The sequence below is a fragment of the Aquila chrysaetos genome, chromosome 5 (genome assembly GCF_900496995.4).
Source record: "Aquila chrysaetos chrysaetos chromosome 5, bAquChr1.4, whole genome shotgun sequence".
Lineage (NCBI taxonomy): Eukaryota > Metazoa > Chordata > Aves > Accipitriformes > Accipitridae > Aquila > Aquila chrysaetos.
Genome location: NC_044008.1, coordinates 62,226,043 through 62,246,873, shown reverse-complemented (window position 1 = coordinate 62,246,873; position 20,831 = coordinate 62,226,043). Strand labels below are relative to the sequence as shown.

At 49.9% G+C, this 20,831-nt stretch overlaps 1 protein-coding gene across 1 annotated transcript; it reads right to left on the bottom strand.

Annotated features, from left to right (window-relative positions):
* Positions 1–15,349: 15,349 nt before the first annotated feature.
* On the bottom strand, positions 15,350–17,536 carry LOC115341716 (beta-keratin-related protein). Its single transcript, XM_030015109.1, has 2 exons — positions 17,505–17,536; positions 15,350–16,151 (listed from the first exon to the last, which is right to left on the bottom strand). The coding sequence occupies exon 2, from the start codon at positions 16,128–16,130 to the stop codon at positions 15,807–15,809; it is 324 nt and encodes a 107-aa protein (XP_029870969.1). The 5' UTR covers positions 16,131–16,151; positions 17,505–17,536; the 3' UTR covers positions 15,350–15,806.
* Between the last annotated feature and the right edge of the window lie 3,295 nt (positions 17,537–20,831).

The following is a 20,831-nucleotide window of genomic DNA, read 5'->3' as shown; positions in this document are numbered from 1 at the left end:
TCCAACACTATCAGGTGTACAGAGAAGCCATCTTAGGTCACCCTAGTCCCAGCTGCTGCCCAGGGACCCCTGACCCATGGTTAACTCCTTACCCAGACCGCAGCTCCATGGTCACTGGGGTTTAGTCCCTGTCTCTGTGGGCTGCTCAGGTTTCCTCTGTGATCAGTTCTGGCCTCTGAACTCTGCTAAGGAGGCACCTATAGACAAAACCCATCTCTTTGCTGACTTAACAGGGCCAATCCTCTGATGCACACTGATTTTCTGGAGACATGGTATGTCAAATCTCCCTTCACCGTAGTGGGTGGTGGGGTCATCCCAGGTGAAACTAAGATCCCACATGCTGTCAGTGGTGTCAACTTCTGCGTCTGCAGGGGTCACCTGAAGGCAACTACTGACACAATCTCACACCCTCTTCAGGTGCCACAGGATATCAGTCAGCCCAGGATTGCTGTGCTGGGGTTGCTGGAGGTTAGACCCTCCAAATTAGCAGCATGCAAGTGACAAAGCAAGCCTGAGTGCATTGCTCAGGGGCTTTCCAAAGTCAAATCCTGCCTCTGAACCTGGCCTCATGTCTGCTGAAGTCTCAAAGCTCTTTGAAACTCTACTCCAGGCTCACTGGATTGTGAAGGCAGGCCCTGAAGCAGCTTATGATGCATGAATGTTAGGTTAATTGAAAGCTCAGTTCCTGGGCAACATTGCAAGTGCAAGACAAGGTATCAATTGAGGCTTTCAGAGTAGAGGAGAAAGATAAATACACAAACACACTCACATATAATTATAAACACACACATGCATACATACATAGAATCAAAGAATATCTCAAGGTGGAAGGGACCCGTAAGGATTATACATATGTACGTACATATATATAAAAGACAAAAAAACTAGCCTGACAACAGACATAATTTTTCTCTGTTTTAAATTGAGATAGAAAATCATGCTCCTGCTTGATTACCTTGTATAAATTAGGATAATTTACAACAGACAAGCCAGCACCAAACATTTGATCCTTTGTGCTGAACCCAGATTCATACAGTTACCCAGCTGCAGCAGGGCTCCAGACCTATCTTAAGACTTCTGTTCTGCAGTCTTGTGAAGGAAAGACTAAAGCACCATCACCAATGAATTTTCTAGGTTTATAAATACTGTAAAAACATTTACAGTGAATGCCACTGCCCAGGATGGCTGGTGGGATGAAGTGAGATGAAAGGTTGGTGGGATAAGAGCCGGGTTTAGCTAAACAAGAAAAATCTGCTGCATTAAAATGATGCTAAACAGAACTCACACTTTTTAAAGCTCTGAGGGCACACAGAGCTCTGTTAGGCAATTATTCAGAAGGACTCTTCAGCAGAAGTGATACCAACATACAGGCTAATGTAACTACTAGTATCAATGGAGCTAGAGATACACAGCATTGACAGCACAGTAACCAGCAGGCTATAGCTGGTTTTTTCTTTTGTGTTCAGTGATTATTTACTGCCCATTTTTCATATTGTTTCCTGTTCACTTACTGTGCACTTGCCACAGATTTTGTGTAATAATTGCTGTTAACTCACAGCTTGTGTTGTGTCCCTTCATCATCACTGCTCCTGCTTATTAGCTCATAATTTAATTTTTATTTAGTTTATATTTTTGTTTATATTCTTCTTTAATGGTGTTCCTGCTAGTTGTTCATTTTGCTCTAGCAAAGAAGTGCTTTGAATATTTTATATACTGGGTTTTTGTTCATTTCTGGTTGACAGAGTAGGATTCTTTTCTGATGTTCATTATTCATTATGCATTTGACACCGTCCCACATGACATCCTTGTTTCTAAAATGGAGGAACATGGGCTTGATGGGTGGACTACTCGGTGGATAAGGAATTTGCAGGATGGTCGCACTCAAACAGTTGCAGTCAATGGCTCACTGTCTGGATGGAGACCAGTGACAAGTGGGGTCCCTCAGGGGTCCATATTGGGACGAGTATTATTTAACGTCTTTGTCAGTGACATGGACAGTGGGAATGAGTGCACCCTCAGAAAGTTTGCCGATGACACCAAGCTGAGTGGTGAGGGCGACACACTGGAGGGAAGGGATGCCATCCAGAGGGACCTTGACAGGCTTGAGAGGAGGGCCTGTGCAACCCTCATGAAGTTCAACAAGGCCAAGGGTAAGGTCCTGCACATGGGTTGGGGAAATCCCAAGCACAAATACAGGCTGGGCAATGAGTGGATTGAGAGCAGCCCTGCGGAGAAGGACATGGGGGTATTGGTGGATGAAAAACTGAATATGAGCCAGAAACGTGCACTTGCAGCCCAGAAAGCCAATTACATCCTGGGCTGCATCAAAAGAAGTGTGGCTAGCAGGTCGAGGGAGGTGATTGTCCCCATCTACTCTGCTCTCATGAGACCCCACCTGGGGAACTGTGTTCAGGTCTGGGACCCCAACATAAGAAAGACATGGACCTGCTCGAGCAGGTTCAGAGGAGGGCCACGAAGATGATCAGGGGGCTGGAGCACCTCCTCTGTGAGGACAGGCTGAGAGAGTTGGTGTTGTTTAGCCTAGCGAAGATAAGGCTCCCAGGAGACCGTATAGCAGCCTTCCAGTACTTAAAGGTGCCTACGGGAAAGATAGGGAGGGACCCTTTATCATGGAGTGTAGTGATAGGATGAGGGCTAATGGTTTTAAACTGAAAGGGGGGAGGTTTAGATTAGATATTAGGAAGAAATTCTTTACTGTGAGGGTGGTGAGACACTGGAACAGGTTGCCCAGAGAGGCTGTGGATGCCCCATCCCTGGAAGTGTTCAAGGCCACGTTGGATGGGGCTTTAAGCAACCTGATCTAGTGGAAGGTGTCCCTGCCCATGGCAAGGGAGTTGGAACTAGGTGATCTTTAAGGTCCCTTCCAACCCAAACCATTCTATTCTATTCTAAAATAATTCTTTTTTTTTCCCCAGTGCAAAAAAAGCACATCATCAGTGGACTCAGCTTCTTTACTGTGAGAGACTGATTTATCTCAAGCCATTTGTCTCAAAGATTGTTTGCTGTGAGAGACTGAACTGTGAACTATTTATCTCGAGCCATTTGTCTCGAGGATGGCTTGTTTAAGCAGGACATTCCTCTGGCCAATAAGGATGACTACCAGGCCACTGAGGCATCCGAGGGAGGAGAGGGGCTGGAGCCACCCGAAGCATGCAGGAATATGGAGACTACCATTGTAATGGAAACTGTAGTCCTTGAGATAAGGTACTGGTTTGTTGATCACGCGAAGGTCGTGTGATAGACAAAACCTGCAGCGCATGAACAGTATGTATGTGCATGCATCAGACTATGCCCTATAAAAAACTGTGGAGAAAAGCTGTTGAGGGACCCCCACCACCACCACCACCACCGAAGAACTGAAGACTGAGGACCAACAGGATGCCTCTGCATCCATGGTGGTGACCATTCTTGCAACCCTATCCCAAGTGCTTGCTTGATTTCTGCCTTTTCTTCCATTCTATCATATCGCTATTATTTTCTACTTTTGATACTTTTGATAATAAAAGCTGTTTTGGGTATATGGCATTTGACCTCATTTGTGTCTTAATCTTGCTCTTGGGATCATATCAAAACCTTCCCCGACATTGGATCGCGACATTTACCATTTCCAGTGCACGTACATGTTCATTCAGACTGTTCAAATTGTCACAAATAACTTCTCAAAGTCAGTAAAAGAAACACCCAAAACCACGAACAACAACAAATCAAAAAACTCTGAAGTGGTTAAGGATAACTGGTGATCACCTCACACCTGCTGACCTTGTTAGAAATCTGTCCACACCTGCCACATCTTCCAAACACACCATGTGTGAGGAATGCTGACAGCAAGGAATCACAGAAATAAACCAAACAGCCCAAAAGCAGAGCAAGAGACCTGCACAATGAAAGGCCAAATTCAACATCAAGTAATTTCATAAAGTAATTTCCTGTCCCCTTTATACACAGTACACAGAGCTGTCCCATGTGCAACCTCCCTGTTTGATCAGAGAGAAAATAAGAGTCAGTCTGGGGCATTTCAGTGTGATAACCTTTTGCTCCTGCTCTACTCAACTACCAGAAAGATAGATGAATATTTTAAAAAGTAGTTAAAAATGAAGAACTATCCTTATGGCGTATCCATTTCCTCCTGCAAACACAATTTTCAAGTTCCTCCCTTAAAGGCAGGCACAGACACACTAATAGCTACCTACCCGAGCATCTAGCAGTGCTCACAACTGCACAATGACATTGTAGCTGGGGAGACATTCAGTAACACAGTGAAGGACACACTTTCCACTCCTGTTCTGTGAAGTCCAGGCACATTCAGTACTACTACCTGAGTATGCTGCACCTTGTTCAGCCTTAGTCCTGATGAGCCTCCCAGCAGTGTGCATCTTCTCACATCTGATTGATTCCTGGTGCATAAACAAACTTCTTTAAAATAAAGCCACAGTATTTATACACTGCATCTTACACAACTATATATGTAATTTTAGTTCATATGCATCCATAATAAACTGTTTTTATAGACTGCTAGAATTGTAAACGTTCAACACTATTTGGGAGAAAATGAGATGAAAGAGATCACAAGTAGGTTCTCATTTGAGAAAGGTATTTAGTAAAATAAAGACAGCTTCAGCCATTGGTTAAAAAACAAAGCTTTCTTCCTTTCACAGTAGTTCTTTCTGTAAAAATTAAATAAAAACTGTTAATTTCAATATTAGCCAAATTTTAGTCAGAGATGTGTAATACCATGAACAGTTTAAAGCAAATTCATACACACTGTGTAGAAACAGATGAGAACGTGGTTAGTTTCCTAACACCCAGAAGGTATGGTCAGTAAGACGTGTTAAACTAAATTTGAGCCCCTCACCCTCTTTATTAGCTAATAATTTCATTCCAGTGTCCACACATATCATTACCGTTACAAATTTGTGCGTGACCAGGAACCCTCCCCCTCTACGCGCCGCGGACCGTAAAACCTGCGGTGCCGGTGACGTCAGGCTCCCTGGCCCCACCCCTCGGCTCCACCGCCAGCGCCCTCGGGGGCGGGCCCGCGGCGTGACGTCAAGTTATGGGCACAGCTACGGGAACGGGCACCGGCCCCACAGACTTGAGCCGTACCAGGGACGGGGGTACCTGTGTGGGTGTGCGTGCGTTTTGTTGGTGTGCAAGTGCATCCTGGGTGTGCATGTGCATTGTGTGCAGGGTGTAGATGTGCATCCTGCCTGCGTACATTGCACTTATGGGGGAAGGGGGGTGCATTGCCTATGTGCATGTGTATGTATTGTTTGTGTGTAACCATTGAGTGTGCGTGTATCACCTGTGTGTGCATACAGTGGGGGGCGTGCACGATGATGATGATGCGCATTATGTGTGCACTCGTGCACTCTGTGTGTGTGCACTGTGTGTGTTCACATTGTGTTTGTATATTTGTATCCTCTGCATGCGTTGTGTAAGTGCACACTCTGCCTGTGCATGAATGGAGTGTGTGTGTGTGTCTTGTGCACATTAGATCTGTGTATTGCATGTGTTTGCACAGTATGTGTGGACCTGCATTGTGTGCGCACAGTGTGTGTGTGTGTGTGTGTGTGCGCGTGCACAGGATTGGTTTGTGCGTTATGCGTTTGTGTACATGCACTTTGGGAGTCTGTGTGCACAGCATCTGTACGTGTTTGTAAAAGGACATAGGACTGGCGAAAGCTCGTGAGCAGACTGCCACGTCCCTGGGTTTGTCCCGGGAGCAATGAGGACCTGCTGAAAAAACTGGGAGAAGGGCCTTGCTGGGTGGCACCATATGTTCTGCCCCAATAACCCTGTCTGGTTCCAGCTTCACCAGCCATAACTATCTGGATGTTTCTCTTCTGCCCCTGGAGATGTTGGGGACTTCAGCAGAGTGGTCTGGAGTAGCAAGGCTGGTGGAGAAACAGAGAGGGAATCTTCAGAGCAGAAGGGAGCGTGGCTACACATGCCTGGACTGCAGCAAGCAATTTAAGTAGCCAATCCACCTGGTTTCCCATGAGCGGATCTACACTGGTGAGCAGCCGTGTACATGAGAGGGCTTCCATTTGATGAAGTTCCTGTCAGCTGGCTCTGTCCCAGACTTTCCCACTGATCTCATGAGCCTGGGATTCCTGAGGAAAAAGCTTACCAATAAAGACCAAGACAAAGAAGGCATTCAGCATCTTAGGCTTCTCCATGTCCTTTTCCACCAGGTCCTCTGCCCCATTCAGCAGAAGGCCCACATTTTATTTAGCTTTCCTTTTGCTGCTGGCATACCCTTAGAAGCCCTTCTTGTTGGCCTTCATGTCCCTCACTGCATTCATGCCCAGGTGGGCTTAGCTTTCCTATCCCATAGCTGCACACTCAGACAATGTCTCTATATTCAATGTCTATATTCCTCCTGGGTCACCTGACCCTGCTTTCCATTGTGTGCTTCTCTTTCATATTTGAATTTTGTCAGGTCTACCTTGTTCATGCAGGCGTCCTACCACTTGTGCTTGTTTTCCTGCTCGTTGGGATGGATCATTATTGAGCTTAGAGGAGGTGATCCTTGAAAACCAACTGGCTCTTCTGGTTGAACTTTCTTTTCTTCAGGATGGTTTCCCATAGGATTCTTCTAAGCAGAGCCCTGAAGCGGCCAAATTCTGCTCTCTTGAATCACAGGATTATGATCCCACTACTCGCCTTGTTCCCCACTCTTGGGATCCTGAATTCTACCAGCTCATTGTCACTGCAGCTGTGCTTATTTAAGCAAGAATAAATATCTATCACTAACACAAGCTCTCTGGTATAGCCATGTCTAAATTCAGTGTAGCTTATTCTCATTTTTCACAAGCAGTTAACAAAAGGTGTGTTTAAAGTGGGTGTAAGTCTTTTCCCTGTCTCTTATTGTCTCTGCTCTTGGGTTGGTATTGATTTTAATGAGGGTAGGTCTAAATAATCCTTTCAAACCTGCTCTGACTGTCTGAAAGAGGAACAAGGTGTGCTGCAGGTGTGCAAGCTTACACATTGCTGAACTTGTTCAAAGCGAAGCAGCTCTGAACTACTAATGTCCTGTGTGGCTTTCAGCATCTGCATCAGTCTCCCCTGGTTCCCATCCTCTCATCATTCATGAAGAACAGTACATTGCACCCTGGATCAGGAATGCAGTGCTTTCTTTCCAGGAGCTTTAATAAATCGTGCAGATAGCTGCTGTTAGAGAACAATCAAAACTATTAGAAATAGATTTTGCTGTATTTTTTTGATTCACCTATCTTGTGTCCTGTCCTAGTTTCAGCTGGGATAGAGTTAACTGTCTTCCTAGTAGCTGGTATGGTGCTATGTTTTGAGTTCAGTGTGCAAAGAATGTTGATAACACTGACGTTTTCAGTTGTTGCTAAGTAGTGTTTAGACTAAAGTCAAGGATTTTTTCAGCTTCTCATGCCCAGCCAGCGAGAAAGCTGGAGGGGCACAAGAAGTTGGCACAGGACACAGCCAGGGCACCTGACCCAAACTGGCCAACAGGGTATTCCATACCATGGGACGTCCCATCTAGTATAGGAACTGGGAAGGGGGAGCGGGGAATCGCCGCTCGGGGATTAGTGGGGTGCTGGTTGGCGGGTGGTGAGCAATTGCACTGCGCATCATTTGTACATTCCAATCCTTTCATTATTGCTGTTGTCTTTTTATTAATGTTATCATTATCATTATTAGTTTCTTCTTTTCTGTTCTATTAAACTGTTCTTATCTCAACCCGTGGGTTTTGCTTCTTTTTCCTGATTTTCTCCCCCATCCCACTGGGGGGGGAGGGGGGGAGTGAGTAAGCAGCTGCGTGGTGCTTAGTTGCTGGCAGGGGTTAAACCACGACAGCCCTGTCAGGGTTTTCACATACAGTTCCATCCAGGGTGCTATAAAAATATAGCAATACTATACTATTTCCATATTGTAGAAATAATTATGTAGAGAGCACTGCCAGAGTTCTGAGTACACAAATGGGCATAATTGCCCTGGCTAGCATCACCTGGGCCTTCCACCCACAGCCCCTGCCCATGGACCCTGGAGGCTGTTTCACCCTAGACTGTGCATAGCACATAAGCCTGTCCTTACCTTTAGGAACAGATGTGTAATTTTCAAAGAGCAGTTTTTAAGCTAATAGTTAACAGCTGGCTTCTGTTTCCTTGGATCATGGTTAAGTCTTGCCATTCTCTTCCTCTCTAGTAACTGAGTTAACACTCCTCGTTTCTTGAATCTCCAGTTAAATGGAAAGTTATTCTCTGTGGACAGCAAAGGCAATATTTCCCTAAATGTAATGGGAGAAGAAAAGGAAGGTAAGTTTGATAAAGCAGTCTCCTTTGAGGCCCAGGAAATTAGAAGATGTGTATCCTGTAGGAATCTGCTTACAGAGCAGGCCATCATTGTAGAGCAGGAGGTGTCAGCAGAGCTGAGGGGAATCGGTGAGAGCAGCCCATGTCCAAAGGGCAGTAATGGAGACAGTGATGACTCACCGAGCAGCTGGCTGGTGCCAGTGGGGAGCAGCTAAGAAGTGGTGGGCCCAAGGGTGTAGGTTAGGGGTGAGCAAGAAACTGGGAGGAGGCAGAGCCAGGACAGCTGACCTGAATTGACTAAAGGGATATTCCATACCATATTATGTCATGCTTAGCAAAAAAAAAAATCAAGGAAAGGAGGAAGGGGGACATTTGTGGTTATGTCATTTCTCTTACCAAGAAACTTTTATGCATGCTGAGGCTCTGCTTTCTAGGAAGTGGCTAAACATTTGCTTGCTGATGGGAAGTAGTGAATACATTACTTTTTTTTTTCTTTGTTTGCACGTGCAGCTTTTTCTTCACCTATTAAACTCCTGTTATCTTGATGAACAAGTCTTCTTGCCTTCCTTCTATTTTCTCTCTGTCCTGCAGAAGAGGGGAGTGAGTGGCTGTGTGGGTGTTTGGCTGTTGGCTAGGGCCAACCCGCCACAGGAATTTGACTACCACTCAGTTAGGATTTCAGATGTGAGGCACTCCTGATGTGCAACTCAGGTTGAGGGGCTGAGGCTGATCTCAACCTTGAGGTCGGCCTCAAGGCTGACTTGAGAAAAACAAGTCCCTGCAGAGCCATGGAAGAGCTCAGAGCACAGCAAAGTCCCTGCAGGATGCACGTCCACCTGAAGGGCAGAGAATGAAGGAGGTTCAGATCCCCAGGCCATTTCACAGTGGGCCTCTGCTTACCTCCAGCCTCCATGGTTCACACATTTTCCTGGCATGCAAGGTGTTTTGTGACTTCTTCAAATGAAAAAAGGTCAAACTGTTCTCTGCAAATTGCATAGCCATTGCTCTATAGACTTGCCTTTCTTGACTTCACTCTTCCAAGTGGGGGCACCCATCCTGCTTGGGAAGTGGAGAGGATGTGAGAGGGAAAGCCACTGAGCATTGGAGAGGGATGAGAGACTGCTGAGTGCTTGCTTGTAAGTCATCCCAAACCAAGGTGATTTTTTTGCATAAGGACATTCATCCCAAAGACCTCACACCCTTATATTGTGCTGCAGAGGGTTGTTCAGGTCAGTGATCTAGAAGGCAATGCCTGCTTTTTTCCTGGGTCGGGGATAGAGTGTCACATTCAAGACCTTTTAACTGCAAGGTGGCACCAGGCCATTCTCTCGTTGCATGAATAGAGTTGGGGAAAATGCTCTCAGGCATACATTGGACCTGTGACTCAATGCCCACATTCTTGCTGAAGTACATTTTTTTCTGCCAGTGTTATCACAACTTGCAGTGTCTGGAAGTGCCTTTTGTTGGACCCATGGAATCTGGTCAGAGCTCTTGATACCCTAACTACTTGTTAAATGAGAAGATTTATCTAATCTACTTTCTGTAGCCCAGCAGGTGCCATCTGATGTTTACAACAGTTTATTCTTCAGTTAAAGAACGTAGAGTTCTTTGGATTGCTTTCTTCAAGAGAAGGCTGTGTATCTCTTCCATGGAGCTGTCCTATGTGAATGACAAACTCATGTTTTGCAAGCACTGATTACTGAAAATACGTGCTGTGGTGCTATTATGTTCAAAAATATCTAATGGGGAAAAAGTAAACACCTTATACGTAAAGCCAAGGTTTTATTCTTCGTAAACTTAAAATCAAGTCTAATCAAAGAATTCTTATTAGTCCAGATCAAATTATTACGGGGGGGGGGGGGGGGGGGGGGATTGAAAAAGTAAAAAAGGAGAATAGTACTGTGGAAAAAATTTCAAATAATTCAACACAGCTAAGGGGGATATGCACACACTTCCCAGTGCCTATGTCTCTCTGTGCTGTTGTGCCCACCCTTCCAGTGCTCTGCTGATTGCTGAGTTTGATGGTATCTGTCTGGTGCAGAAAGGTTTGGCAAGTCCTCAGCACTGCCTGTCCTTCCCCAGGAGGAGTGAGCTTGTGATGGTGATGATGACTGATTCTTCCTAGGATCCTCTTGGTCTCATTTTTACGTGTTTGCTAACATACATTCACATATTGCTTATTCTTCACCTGTCTGCAAGTTCATGCTACATCTGCGGGTACTATACATGGTGCATTTTACATAGGTTGGTCACTTGTTCTTTGTTCTCTTTGTTACCTCCCTGAAACTGATTTTTTCCAGCCCCAGGGCTGCATTTCTTTCACTGTCCAATGGTGAAATGTTTTTAGGCTCCTGGTGTCCAGGGCCACCCTGTGCCCCATCTCTCATCCTATGCCTGTTACTCCTCCACACTGCATGCCGTGTTCCTCTTCTCAAGGCTTTCACTGTCTTAGTCTTGTATTCCTCTAGATTGTGTAATTACCTGAGTCCCAAGTGTCTCATTCCACAGAGAATAGCTCTATTATTGTTGTAATAACAATGCAACATTACAGGAGCAACAACAATACAATAATACAAATGAGTTGTATTCTTGCAATAATACAACTCCCTAACAAAAAAGAGGGTTGTACCATACAAAAAGAAAGTAAACCAAAATTAGACAGCCACCTGGTCATTAGAAAAATTGCTGTTACAGCTAAGCCATGTGAAAACAGCTCTGGGCAGGTTGAGACAATTTCATGCAAAGTACGCTTGACAAGCCTGAGCCTGGCACAGTCACTGCCAGGCCGGTGGCTCTTTACCAGCAATAGCAATATTGTGTTCCTGGGATACACTGCATGACTCAGCTCTGGGATGAGAGCTCATACCCTGCCAAGACACCAATAGAGGAGATGGTGTGGAGGGCTGGTGGTGTGGCATCACAGGGGTCTGTGAAGAACATGAGGAGCAGAACCACCCTGGCCTTACCAGAGGTGTGGGTTAGGGTGTCAAAGGGGTTAAAACATGAAGAAATTTGAGCACAGGCCAAAAGCTTGTTGTGGAGTCACCAGCCAAGAATTGTGCTACACAGGTGTGCCCCCAACCCCTCAGACTAAACTAAACACCAGTATGTTCTCTGTGGATAAAAAGAAGAGCATGAGAGCAAACTGTGTCCATGATTGCCTCAAGGTGTTGACAGCTTAGGAGCTCCAGCAGAAGTCTTAGCTGAAACCCAAATGAAATGAAACAACATCATGTTAAAGCAGTCAAAGTCTCTCCTCCTCCAGGGTGAAGTGTGGTGGGGAAGGATTCGAAGAGCCAGCCCTTTCTTAAGTGAAGGGCAGGAAGCAAAGATGTCTCCCCGATGAGCTATCTTCACTCACAGAAAGTGGTGTCCCAGCACCTTTCCCAGCTTGCCTTCTGTTGTTTCTAGTGTGAAATATTGGAATGTGTCCATGGGCTGGGGCCAGAGAAGCAGCCCTGTGTATAAAATCACAGGGGGAGGGGAGGGGAGGGGAGAGAGGAGAGAAGAGGCAAATGGTTATGGAAAGGATCATAAAAAACCCCAAGGCCTTTTTAGGCCATGAAGCTTTGTTAGGGCTGTGGCCACTGCTTCCTGCCCTGAAGTGTTCCCAGGCACAAATTCCAAACCAGCAAGAAAAACCTGTTCAGTTTTGGTCTGGGACAGATTGGGGGAGGCCTCTGCACCTTCCCCACGAGGGGCTTAGTGCAGCGGGAGAGCACACGTGTCGTCAGGACTCAGCCTGGGAAAGGTTCTGCCCTGCCCACATGGCCCTCATAAGCAGGACCCTGCTAAAGGCACCTTGAAGAGCAGCACCCAACTTGGCCAATCCTCTCTGGCCCCTACCATGACCCTCCCCTGCCTTCCCTTCAGTTCCTTGTTGGAGGCCTGGCTGGCTGCTGCCTCCTCTTGGCTGCATCTTGGCCCTCACTGCACGCTTCCTGCTCTGCACTGCAAATTCCTTGCCTGCCTGACTAAACAAGTCCTGGTGCCACCCCTCCGTGCTACAGGCCCTCAGTTACTGAGAAGGACCTGCCCTGCTCTCCTCCTCCTCCAACCTGCCTGTCTCTCCTTTATGTGCTCTGATAAAGGAGAGCAGAAGGGCACTGGCCTTTTGTGTCCCGCCCTCTAACCTCCCATGTGTTTTTCCCTGTGCCCTCAGGGACCAGAAATGCCTTGTGAGCAGAAATGTTCACAGCAAAAATGAACGTCTCAAGGGTCATCTACTCTCAGTCCTTGTCAGGGGTGAGATTCAAACCACCCCCCCCCCGAAAGACTTTGACCTTAGGCCAGCATCTCTGACCTGCCCTTGGCTGGACTGTGCGTGAGTGAACAACGGACCTCCTCAGACGTCTCCTCAGGAGCACAGCAGTGTGTGTCCCACCAGTGCTGTGGGAGATGTGTGGTAAATTCCCCAACGGCAAGGAGGTGTGGAAGTGCTGTTCCCTTCCCTTTCACAAAAGCAAAAACCTTTGAGACTGACCATCCATCCTAGCCCAAAGTACACTGGGCACTCCCACCAGTAAGGACTTGACCCTTTCAGTGCAGGAGCAAAGGGGAACAAAGGGGGAGGCCTTTTACTCTCTGCTTTGAAAGGACAGCTGGACAGCTCTGCCTGCTGGGCTGGAATTTCCCTGCTCGCTTTTCCATACCAGCACGGCTTTCTGTAGGCATTGTAGCTTTGTTGTGCCAACAGCTTTGTTGTGCCTAAAGCAGCAGATTGTGATGGATGCACTTGACTCCTTATCCAAACTAGCAGTAGTTTGGTACAGGCTCCAAAGGAGGTAAAGGCCTAAGCCACAATTGGGCCAAGAACTTCTCTAGTTCCACTCTGTTCTCTGGAAACCCACAAAGGAACAGAGTGACACGGTGAGCATCGATGATATGAGCTTGGAACACCAATCATGCAATTAACACAGGAATAGCAGGTGGCTTTTCCAAGACTCATTAACCAAAGAACAAAGAAAGTTGTGCATACAAGGAGTCTCATGCATACCTTTTCCATTGCACGTAACTTGGCTACAAGCCAACCACTTTATTCCATAAATATGATATGACAGCCTAAGTGAGCCTTCTTTGAGCTGTCTCTGCTAAGCAAGTGACTGCATGGTAGTGATCTCCCCTTGAGGTGGGACGTGTCTCAAGGTTGCACCTTGAGGCAGAGACTTCTTACTAAATGCAGATCTTTAGTATTACAGCATAACCTTGTATTATAGTGCACTAAGATTCTGTATTGATAAATTTGATTCTGTATTGGTAACTTTGAATCATTGTTATATCCTTTGTGCAAGAGTGAACCTTGGCATCAAACTTTGTTAAGTTGCACTTTTACAACACCAAATTTCAGTTAAACCACTTTTGCTGATACCTTTGGTGCTGGTTCTTTAAGTGGTCCAAACTGACCATTCACAACACAGATTCACACATCATGGAGACAGAGAAGTGTGAAGTTCCTACACAAGTTGGACTGTTGCAGTGTTACAAGGTTCACAGAGCTGGTGTGTGATATTGGCACGAGCGGAGTGCTGCGTGGATGTGGAGAAGCTCTTTAGAAAGGACAGTGAGGGAAGACAGAGGGGTAGTTGTGCTTACCGCAAGGAACTGGCCACAATGCGCGGCACTTTACCATGGAGTGGGTGAGCATAAGCTCAAGAGCCTGTTCCTCAGGAATAGAGGGGAGAACACCCTATCAAGATGATGACGTGGTCACAGAAGGCTAAGCAGCAGAATGAAGAACCTGGGAGCTCATGAGAGCACTGAGGATTCAAGTTACAAAATGAAAGAGGAGCTTGGCTTGTTCAGGGCAGGCAGGATCATTTGTCTGGCCCCTAGAGACTCACACAGAGACACAAACAGGGTCTATGGTGTCTCTGGCAGTTGGCCAGGACCCTCTGGTGCCTCCTGTAGCCAACTCCTTCTGTGACCTCACCCTTAGAGATACAGAGCCACACGCTGCATCATCTGGCTTGATACTCGAGAACAGCCACACACTGACTTGCATAACCACACACGCTCCGCTTGCTGGCACATTATTTCCACTCACCCTGGTCTGTCCAGGTGCCGGCCACCCCAGACAAACACTCCCAATGACCTCTGGTCCCACTCCAGTGACTGGCACCACCGACACAGGAACCACAGCGACCTGTGGTTTGACTCCAGTTGCTGGCCCCTAGACTTCCATACACACACACACACACACACGCACACACGCACACACACAGAATAGAGAGCCCCTCGCCAGGGAAATTAGAAATAGAACTTGAGAAGAAGCCAGGACAGGCTGCACTGATCAGAAGCAGGGCATGGCCAGGCAAGCATCCCAAACAGCAACCATTTCCTGAGTGACAGCCATGTTATCCCATCTTCCCTCTAGTTTTCTCACGTTTCTTCCTCCCAGGGCCACCCTGAACCCTCCCTTCCCCCACCTCTGGTTCTTCCCCCAAAACATCCCATACTGAGTCTCGTGCTGTCCTGTGGTGCTCTTTTCCTGCACTCATCACAGTTTTCCAGTACTTAAAGGCCACTACAAAGACGACGGAGACTCTCTCTTAACAGCGAGACACACGGAGAGGACAGGGAGCAACCGGCAGAGGCTTCGCCTCGATATAAGAAAGACTTTTTTTACAGTGAGAACAATCATTCACCGCAACGACCTCCCCAGAGACGCGGTAGAGTCCCCAGGACGGAAGGTTTTCCAGAGGTGATTGGACAGGGGGCGAGGTAATCTCATCTGGGCTCCCTTTCCCACAAAAGGTTGGACCAGATGATCTGTTGAGGTTCCTACCAGTCGGGGCGATTCTACGATTCCATGAAAACTCGGCCTTCCCTCATACTTTGTTTTGTGGCTTTCGAGGTGCCCCGATGGGTAACGGGGCTCCTTCCACAAGAGCTCTCACCCCAAACCGGCCTTGTCTCCATCGCTATGGGATGTCAGGGGCAAAAGACGAGGCCCTCTCAAACCCAGGAACTACGGAGAAAACCGTAGTTTTACCAAGGGAGGACCTCTTTTGGATACGCCGCTGGCTGGGACCGGAGAAGAGGGGAGAATGAAACACGACTCCCTTGCAAAGCTGATGCCCAATGTCTTTAATGAGAAAATCAAAGGAGAAGGGAAAAGACGAGAGCATTTGGGAGGCTGGCTGAGTAAGCTCAGAGGAGTGCTGCCATCTGAAGGAAAACCTCCACGGCAGGGACGCTTCTTTTCCACTTCCAATTCCTCTTCAAGGCTCTGGCAATCATGTATCGTATCACCTAGACCCGTTGCTACGGAAGGAAGGAGGAGGTATTTCCTGGGGAGCGTGAGGTAGAGCAGAGCGAGAGGGGGAAAGAGAGAGGCTTCCTTGGAAGAGACGGAAGGCCAGCGCAGGCCCCTTCCTCGCAGCGCAGGCGGAGAAGCGGGAGCTCGGCTCCTCTGCAGACCATGGCCACGCTCTCAGGGCTGGCTCCAGGGCTTTCCTCGAGGCTGCTGGTGCTCGGCCACGGGCAGGCAATCCACGGGCTTCAGCATAAGAGATTGCCCCGTCCCAGAGGCCCACAGAGCCCACGGCCCAGACCGGACCACCCAAAGCCCCCCAGGGAGCCCCCAGAAGCGATGGGCACACCGCCAGCGCTGAGAGAGCTCCCCACGGCAGCCGACGCGGTGGATCCCACAGCTGTGCTCTGAGGGAAGGAGCTGAGGATTGGGCCCGGCAGCGTCACCAGGACTGGCGAGGGCTGGATCGCAACGCTGGAGTCGGCGCACCGGATGACGCACGGCTCGTTGCAGCTGTTGGCAAGCGGGGTTGGGCCGCAGGCGGCTGGCAGGCAGGGGCTGTAGCACGACATGTCTCGCGGAGGGAGGCGACCCTGTGAGACCGGGAGGGAGCAGCGGGCATTAGCTGTTGGGCCCTTTCGGACCCCCAGCTTGGCTCCCCTGAAAACGGGCAGCGCCTGGGAGCTCAGCGGAGAGAGATTTGGGATGGGGCATGAGTCAAGGAAGCTGTGTCCAGCAGCAGGGCTCACAATGGTGCCCTGCTGTGCTTTTGGCCGAACACCACAACGCACCCTCCTCTCCTCCGCCTTAACCTCCCCGCTGCCTGGTCACACCCTGCCCTATCTGAAGACCTCTTCTCTCAGCCGCCTGGGATGTCTCACCCACAGGGTCCTGAGCTAACGTGGCCAGAGTTACTTGCAAGGCCCCCATGAAATGCAGGGTCCCACTTGGTAACCATTCTCAAAGGCGGAAGCAGTGGCATGGCCCAACAGTTGATGGACCTCCAGTGTCTGCAGAGAGGGGGTTTCTGGGCCTTTTGGTGGGCCTGCAGTGGGCATTTGTTTGTAATTGAAGGGTGATCCGAGAGGGTCCGTCCAAACGCAAGGAAGCTCCTCCTGCCCAAGTCAAGCTCCTTCGCAGCCTATACCTCAGCCGGCCTTGCCACTCCCAGGCATGCCTGACCCATGGAGGCACTCTGCTACCTCCGGTTGCTCCATTACCAAGGGTACGTCTGCAGGCTGTGAGGCTATTTCACAACAGTCCTTCTGCTCAGCCTTGAAGGCTTGGTAGGGAAGGCGCTCCAGAGAGAGCCCTCAGTAAGCCCCCTCCCAGTATGAGGAACTGGATGCCAGGTTTTTCAGATGGGTTGAGCATAGCCTTGATGCCATGGCCTTAGTCAGGGAAAGACTTCCTACTGCAGACCAAGAGGCTCCCCCTCTTCTTGGCGTCAGGCTGTGGACCTCCTGATCATCAGCCCTTGTACCAGCATCAATGTGTTCACTCGGACAAACAGGTCTCCTTCTCCCCCCCTCCCCGCCCTCGAGACCCCTACTCTCGTCAGGTCAGGCTCCTCTCGCCCACTTCTCTCAGGAGGGGACGTGTCTGAGTGAAACGCAACAGGGCTCCTGAAGACAGCAGCCACTACGGCAGAAGACGTCTATGGTGGGACTAGCTCTCCTGAGGAAGCTCCTCGTCAGGCCAACAGCGCAAAGGCAGCATTGCCGAACTGCGGATGGCAGAGGAAGTGCCCAGTCATTGGTTAGAGAGCGCTGGCCGTACGTCCTGAGCCTTGGAAAGAACCGCTGCTGGCAAAGAAACCAACCCGTGCCCCGTTTCACATCCTAGACCATTCACCGAGGACGAGGGAGGCAAAATGCATGCAGCCCTCTCCACAAAAACTGTCCTGCCAACCGAGGAGACGAGGGGCAAAATGAACTGAGACTTACCCACTTCCCAGAGCAGAGGAAGGCACGAGGAGAGGATAGAGGAGCTGGGAGTTGGGCACACTTTTATACAGCGGGCCAGAGCCCCAGGGGAGCTGAAAAATGACACAAACACGAAGCATGTTGAGAAACAGCAATTTTGGCTTCTCAAAGCTCTGCTGGTAGATGAAAGACATGCCTCCTTTGCCTGAAATGCTTGGCTCCCCTTTCATCCTGGGTAGCACTGAAGTGATTTTGTTGATAGCAATTATGTTTCTTCCCCAGACCAAGGCTCGTTTGAGGTCTCATTCCAGCAGCAGATTCAGGCCACGAGCAGGTGTTGTGCACGTCCTGCCCTTCCTGGGGAACACGGCCACCACTCACTTAGGACTTTGCCTGTGGAGCACGCCCGAAGGCCACTCAGAAGGGTCCCTCTTTGATGGGCTGAGGCTGACCCGGAGCAACACCAGTGCCTGCAGGCTATGGAGCTGCTCAGCGCCCAGCCAAGCCTCTGCCGGATGGCTGTTCCGCTGAGGGACAGAGAACGGAGGAGGCTCAGATCCGCGGGGTGACTGGAAGGTGGTGGTCAAACAAGGCCCTCCTGCAGTCTGGAGAGAAACCCCGTTGTGTGCAGGGATGGGGACGCTGAGGCCATTGCTGGAGTGCATGAGGGTACTCGGTGGCAGATCTCTGCTCCCCCCCCCGGGCCTCGGTGAGGCACGCACTTGCCAGCCATGCAAAGGGAGCCCAGCAGTTGAGCTGTCGTCTTCAGTCAGGAAAGGCCAGAGTGTTTTCTTTGGGAACTGCACAGCCCTTGCCTCGCCTGCCAGGACTTTACTCATTACTCTCCTGAGGAGAAGCAACGGCTCAACGTGGCCCTGGAGAGCAATGAAGGAGCCTGCTGACTCATCTTTGCATCGTTGCTGGGTGCTCGTTCAGGTCACTGACCCAGAGGGTCTGGCTTGTTTTTCCTGGCTCAGGGACGGATTGGCACATTTAATGGCAAGGTGGCACCAGCAGACCACCTCGGAGTCACCTGTGAGTCACCAAAAAGTGCCGAGGCACTGTGAGAGACCTCAGCTCCACCTCGGTGCGAATCATCCATGCACTGGCATGAGGGGCTCTGGGGGAAAAGGATTCAGACGTGCAGAGGACCCTAGGCGCAACCTCATGTCCGCATTCCTGCAGAAATGCAGCTTTTTGTACAGTGTTGTCATCATGGCTGTTAGCATCTTGCCCAACCGCTTGGTGACTCCTTGAAATCCTGTCATGCTCCTTGGTGAAACTGCAGCCAAAGGAGGACATCATGGACGTGCCCTGACGTTCCCACTCCCGGACAATTCTGGAGCACAGACCAAATTGAGGAAAGTTGCCGCCCCTATGTGTCCAGGGCCTGGGGAGCCTGCTTTTTTGACGGACCGGTGTGACAGACCACCGGACTGAGGCTGCAGCCACTGAGCGGCACCAGATGGTGCTCCCTGCTGCCCTACGAGACATAGAGGAGACTGGGCCAGTCGGTCTGGGAAGGCTGGCGGGGAGCTCAAAGGCCAGGCACGTGTCGCCAGCCCTGAGAGCTGCCTGGAAAAGGCCTCTGACTACCCACGCTGCTTGGGAAGGTGGGCCACGCTCTCACCCGGGCGGCCGTGCTGTCTGGGGGAAGGGTCTTGGGAGGGGATTGTTGTTTTCTCCTGCAGAGGATTGATGGCTCTGTCTCACTTCTGCTGTCATTTCCAGCAGGGCCATGCTCTGGGGCTGTTGTGCCGTCCTGCCAGGATGGTCGACCCAGTGCCACAGCTGACAGCAGAGACGCACTCACTGCGTACAGGCAGAAACAGGTCCCAGGCGTCAGTATGGCACCAGGGTGGGAGGCAGCCACCCGCGGCTCTTTTCCAGGTGGAACTGGAAGCGCGCTGACAAAGCAGCCAGGGATGCTCCCTCCTGAAAGGCTCCGAGAGGAACTTGCGAGGCACATGCGAGGCACTCAAGCCCCAGCGTCTCCTCAACTGAAGGGCAGGAAGCAGCTGCCTATCTCTTCCAGCCGCTAGAGCCCCAAGATGTGGCCCTTTGAGATGTGGCCCAGCCCCGCAGAAGCGGCACGGGTTGCCCACAGCAATCTCCACGGGGGAAGCCGCCAGCAGGAACCAGGCACGAGGGAAACTCCCCGAATGGGACGACCTGCCTGTCGTGGCTTAACCCTAGCCGGCAGCTGAGCACCACGCAGCCGCTCACTCACCTCCCTCACAGTGGCATGGGGGGAGAGAATCAGAAGGGTAAAAGTGAGAAAACTCGTGGGCTGAGATAAAGGCCGTTTAATAGGCAAAGCAAAAGCCGTGCACGCAGGCAAAGCAAAACAAGGGATTCATTCACTACTTCCCATCGGCAGGCAGGTGTTCCGCCTCCATCTCCAGGAAAGCAGGGCTCCATCACGCGTAGCGGTTACTTGGGAAGACAAACGCCATCACTCCGAACGTCCCCCCCTTCCTTCTTCTTCCCCCAGCTTTATATGCTGAGCATGACGTCATATGGTCTGGATTATCCCTTTTGTCAGTTGGGGTCAGCTGTCCCAGCTGTGTCTCCTCCCAACTTCTTGTGCACCCCCAGCCTACTCGCTGGTGGGGTGGTGTGAGAAGCAGAAAAGGCCTTGACTCCGTAGAAGCACTGCTCAGCAGTAACAAAAGCATCTCAGCATTATCAACGCTGTTTTCAGCACAAATCCAAAACATAGCCCCATACTAGCTACTATGAAGAAAATTAACTCTATCCCAGCCCAAACCAGCACACTGCCCTACGGCTGCTCTGTTCCCGGATGGTGCACTAATGGAGGAGCGCTCAAACTACTGATGTGCACCAGCACGTGCCAAAGGCCACGGTGGGTGAGGGGAGAAGTTGAGTACAGCCTTGCTGCTCGTCCCTCCCTGCTCTCCCTTCTGGCAATTGAGAGGCCATGCAAAGAGGAGCAGACGCCAGGACAGACACTCTGCTCCTCACGTAGCCTCCTTTGCCACCAGACAGGAGCGTGACACAGCCCGTCACACCTCCGCTACAGCAGGCAGTGAGTACCACTGCTGGGCTGCTCTCCTCCTTGGCCTGCCACCCTGCCCCGCTGCTGGATGCGGGAAGGGTGGCGAGGCATTCCTCTGCCGCATGAGGAGCCTGGCATTTGCTGTGCCTGAGCAAAGCTGAGGCAGCGGGAGAGGGCACATGCATCCACCTGCCTCAGCAGGCATGTGGTAACACCTGAGGGCAGGAAGCGGACAGCACAGGCCCATCCTTGCTCCGCAAGATGCCTTCTGCTTTGAACTGCAGCCACAAGAGGACATGTCCTTCCCAGGGCTGGCAAGGCAACCGAAA

What these genes read in the sequence shown, in the direction of transcription:
- LOC115341716 (XM_030015109.1), bottom strand. Translation starts at nt 16,130, where the DNA reads ATGTCGTGCTACAGCCCCTGCCTGCCAGCCGCCTGCGGCCCAACCCCG.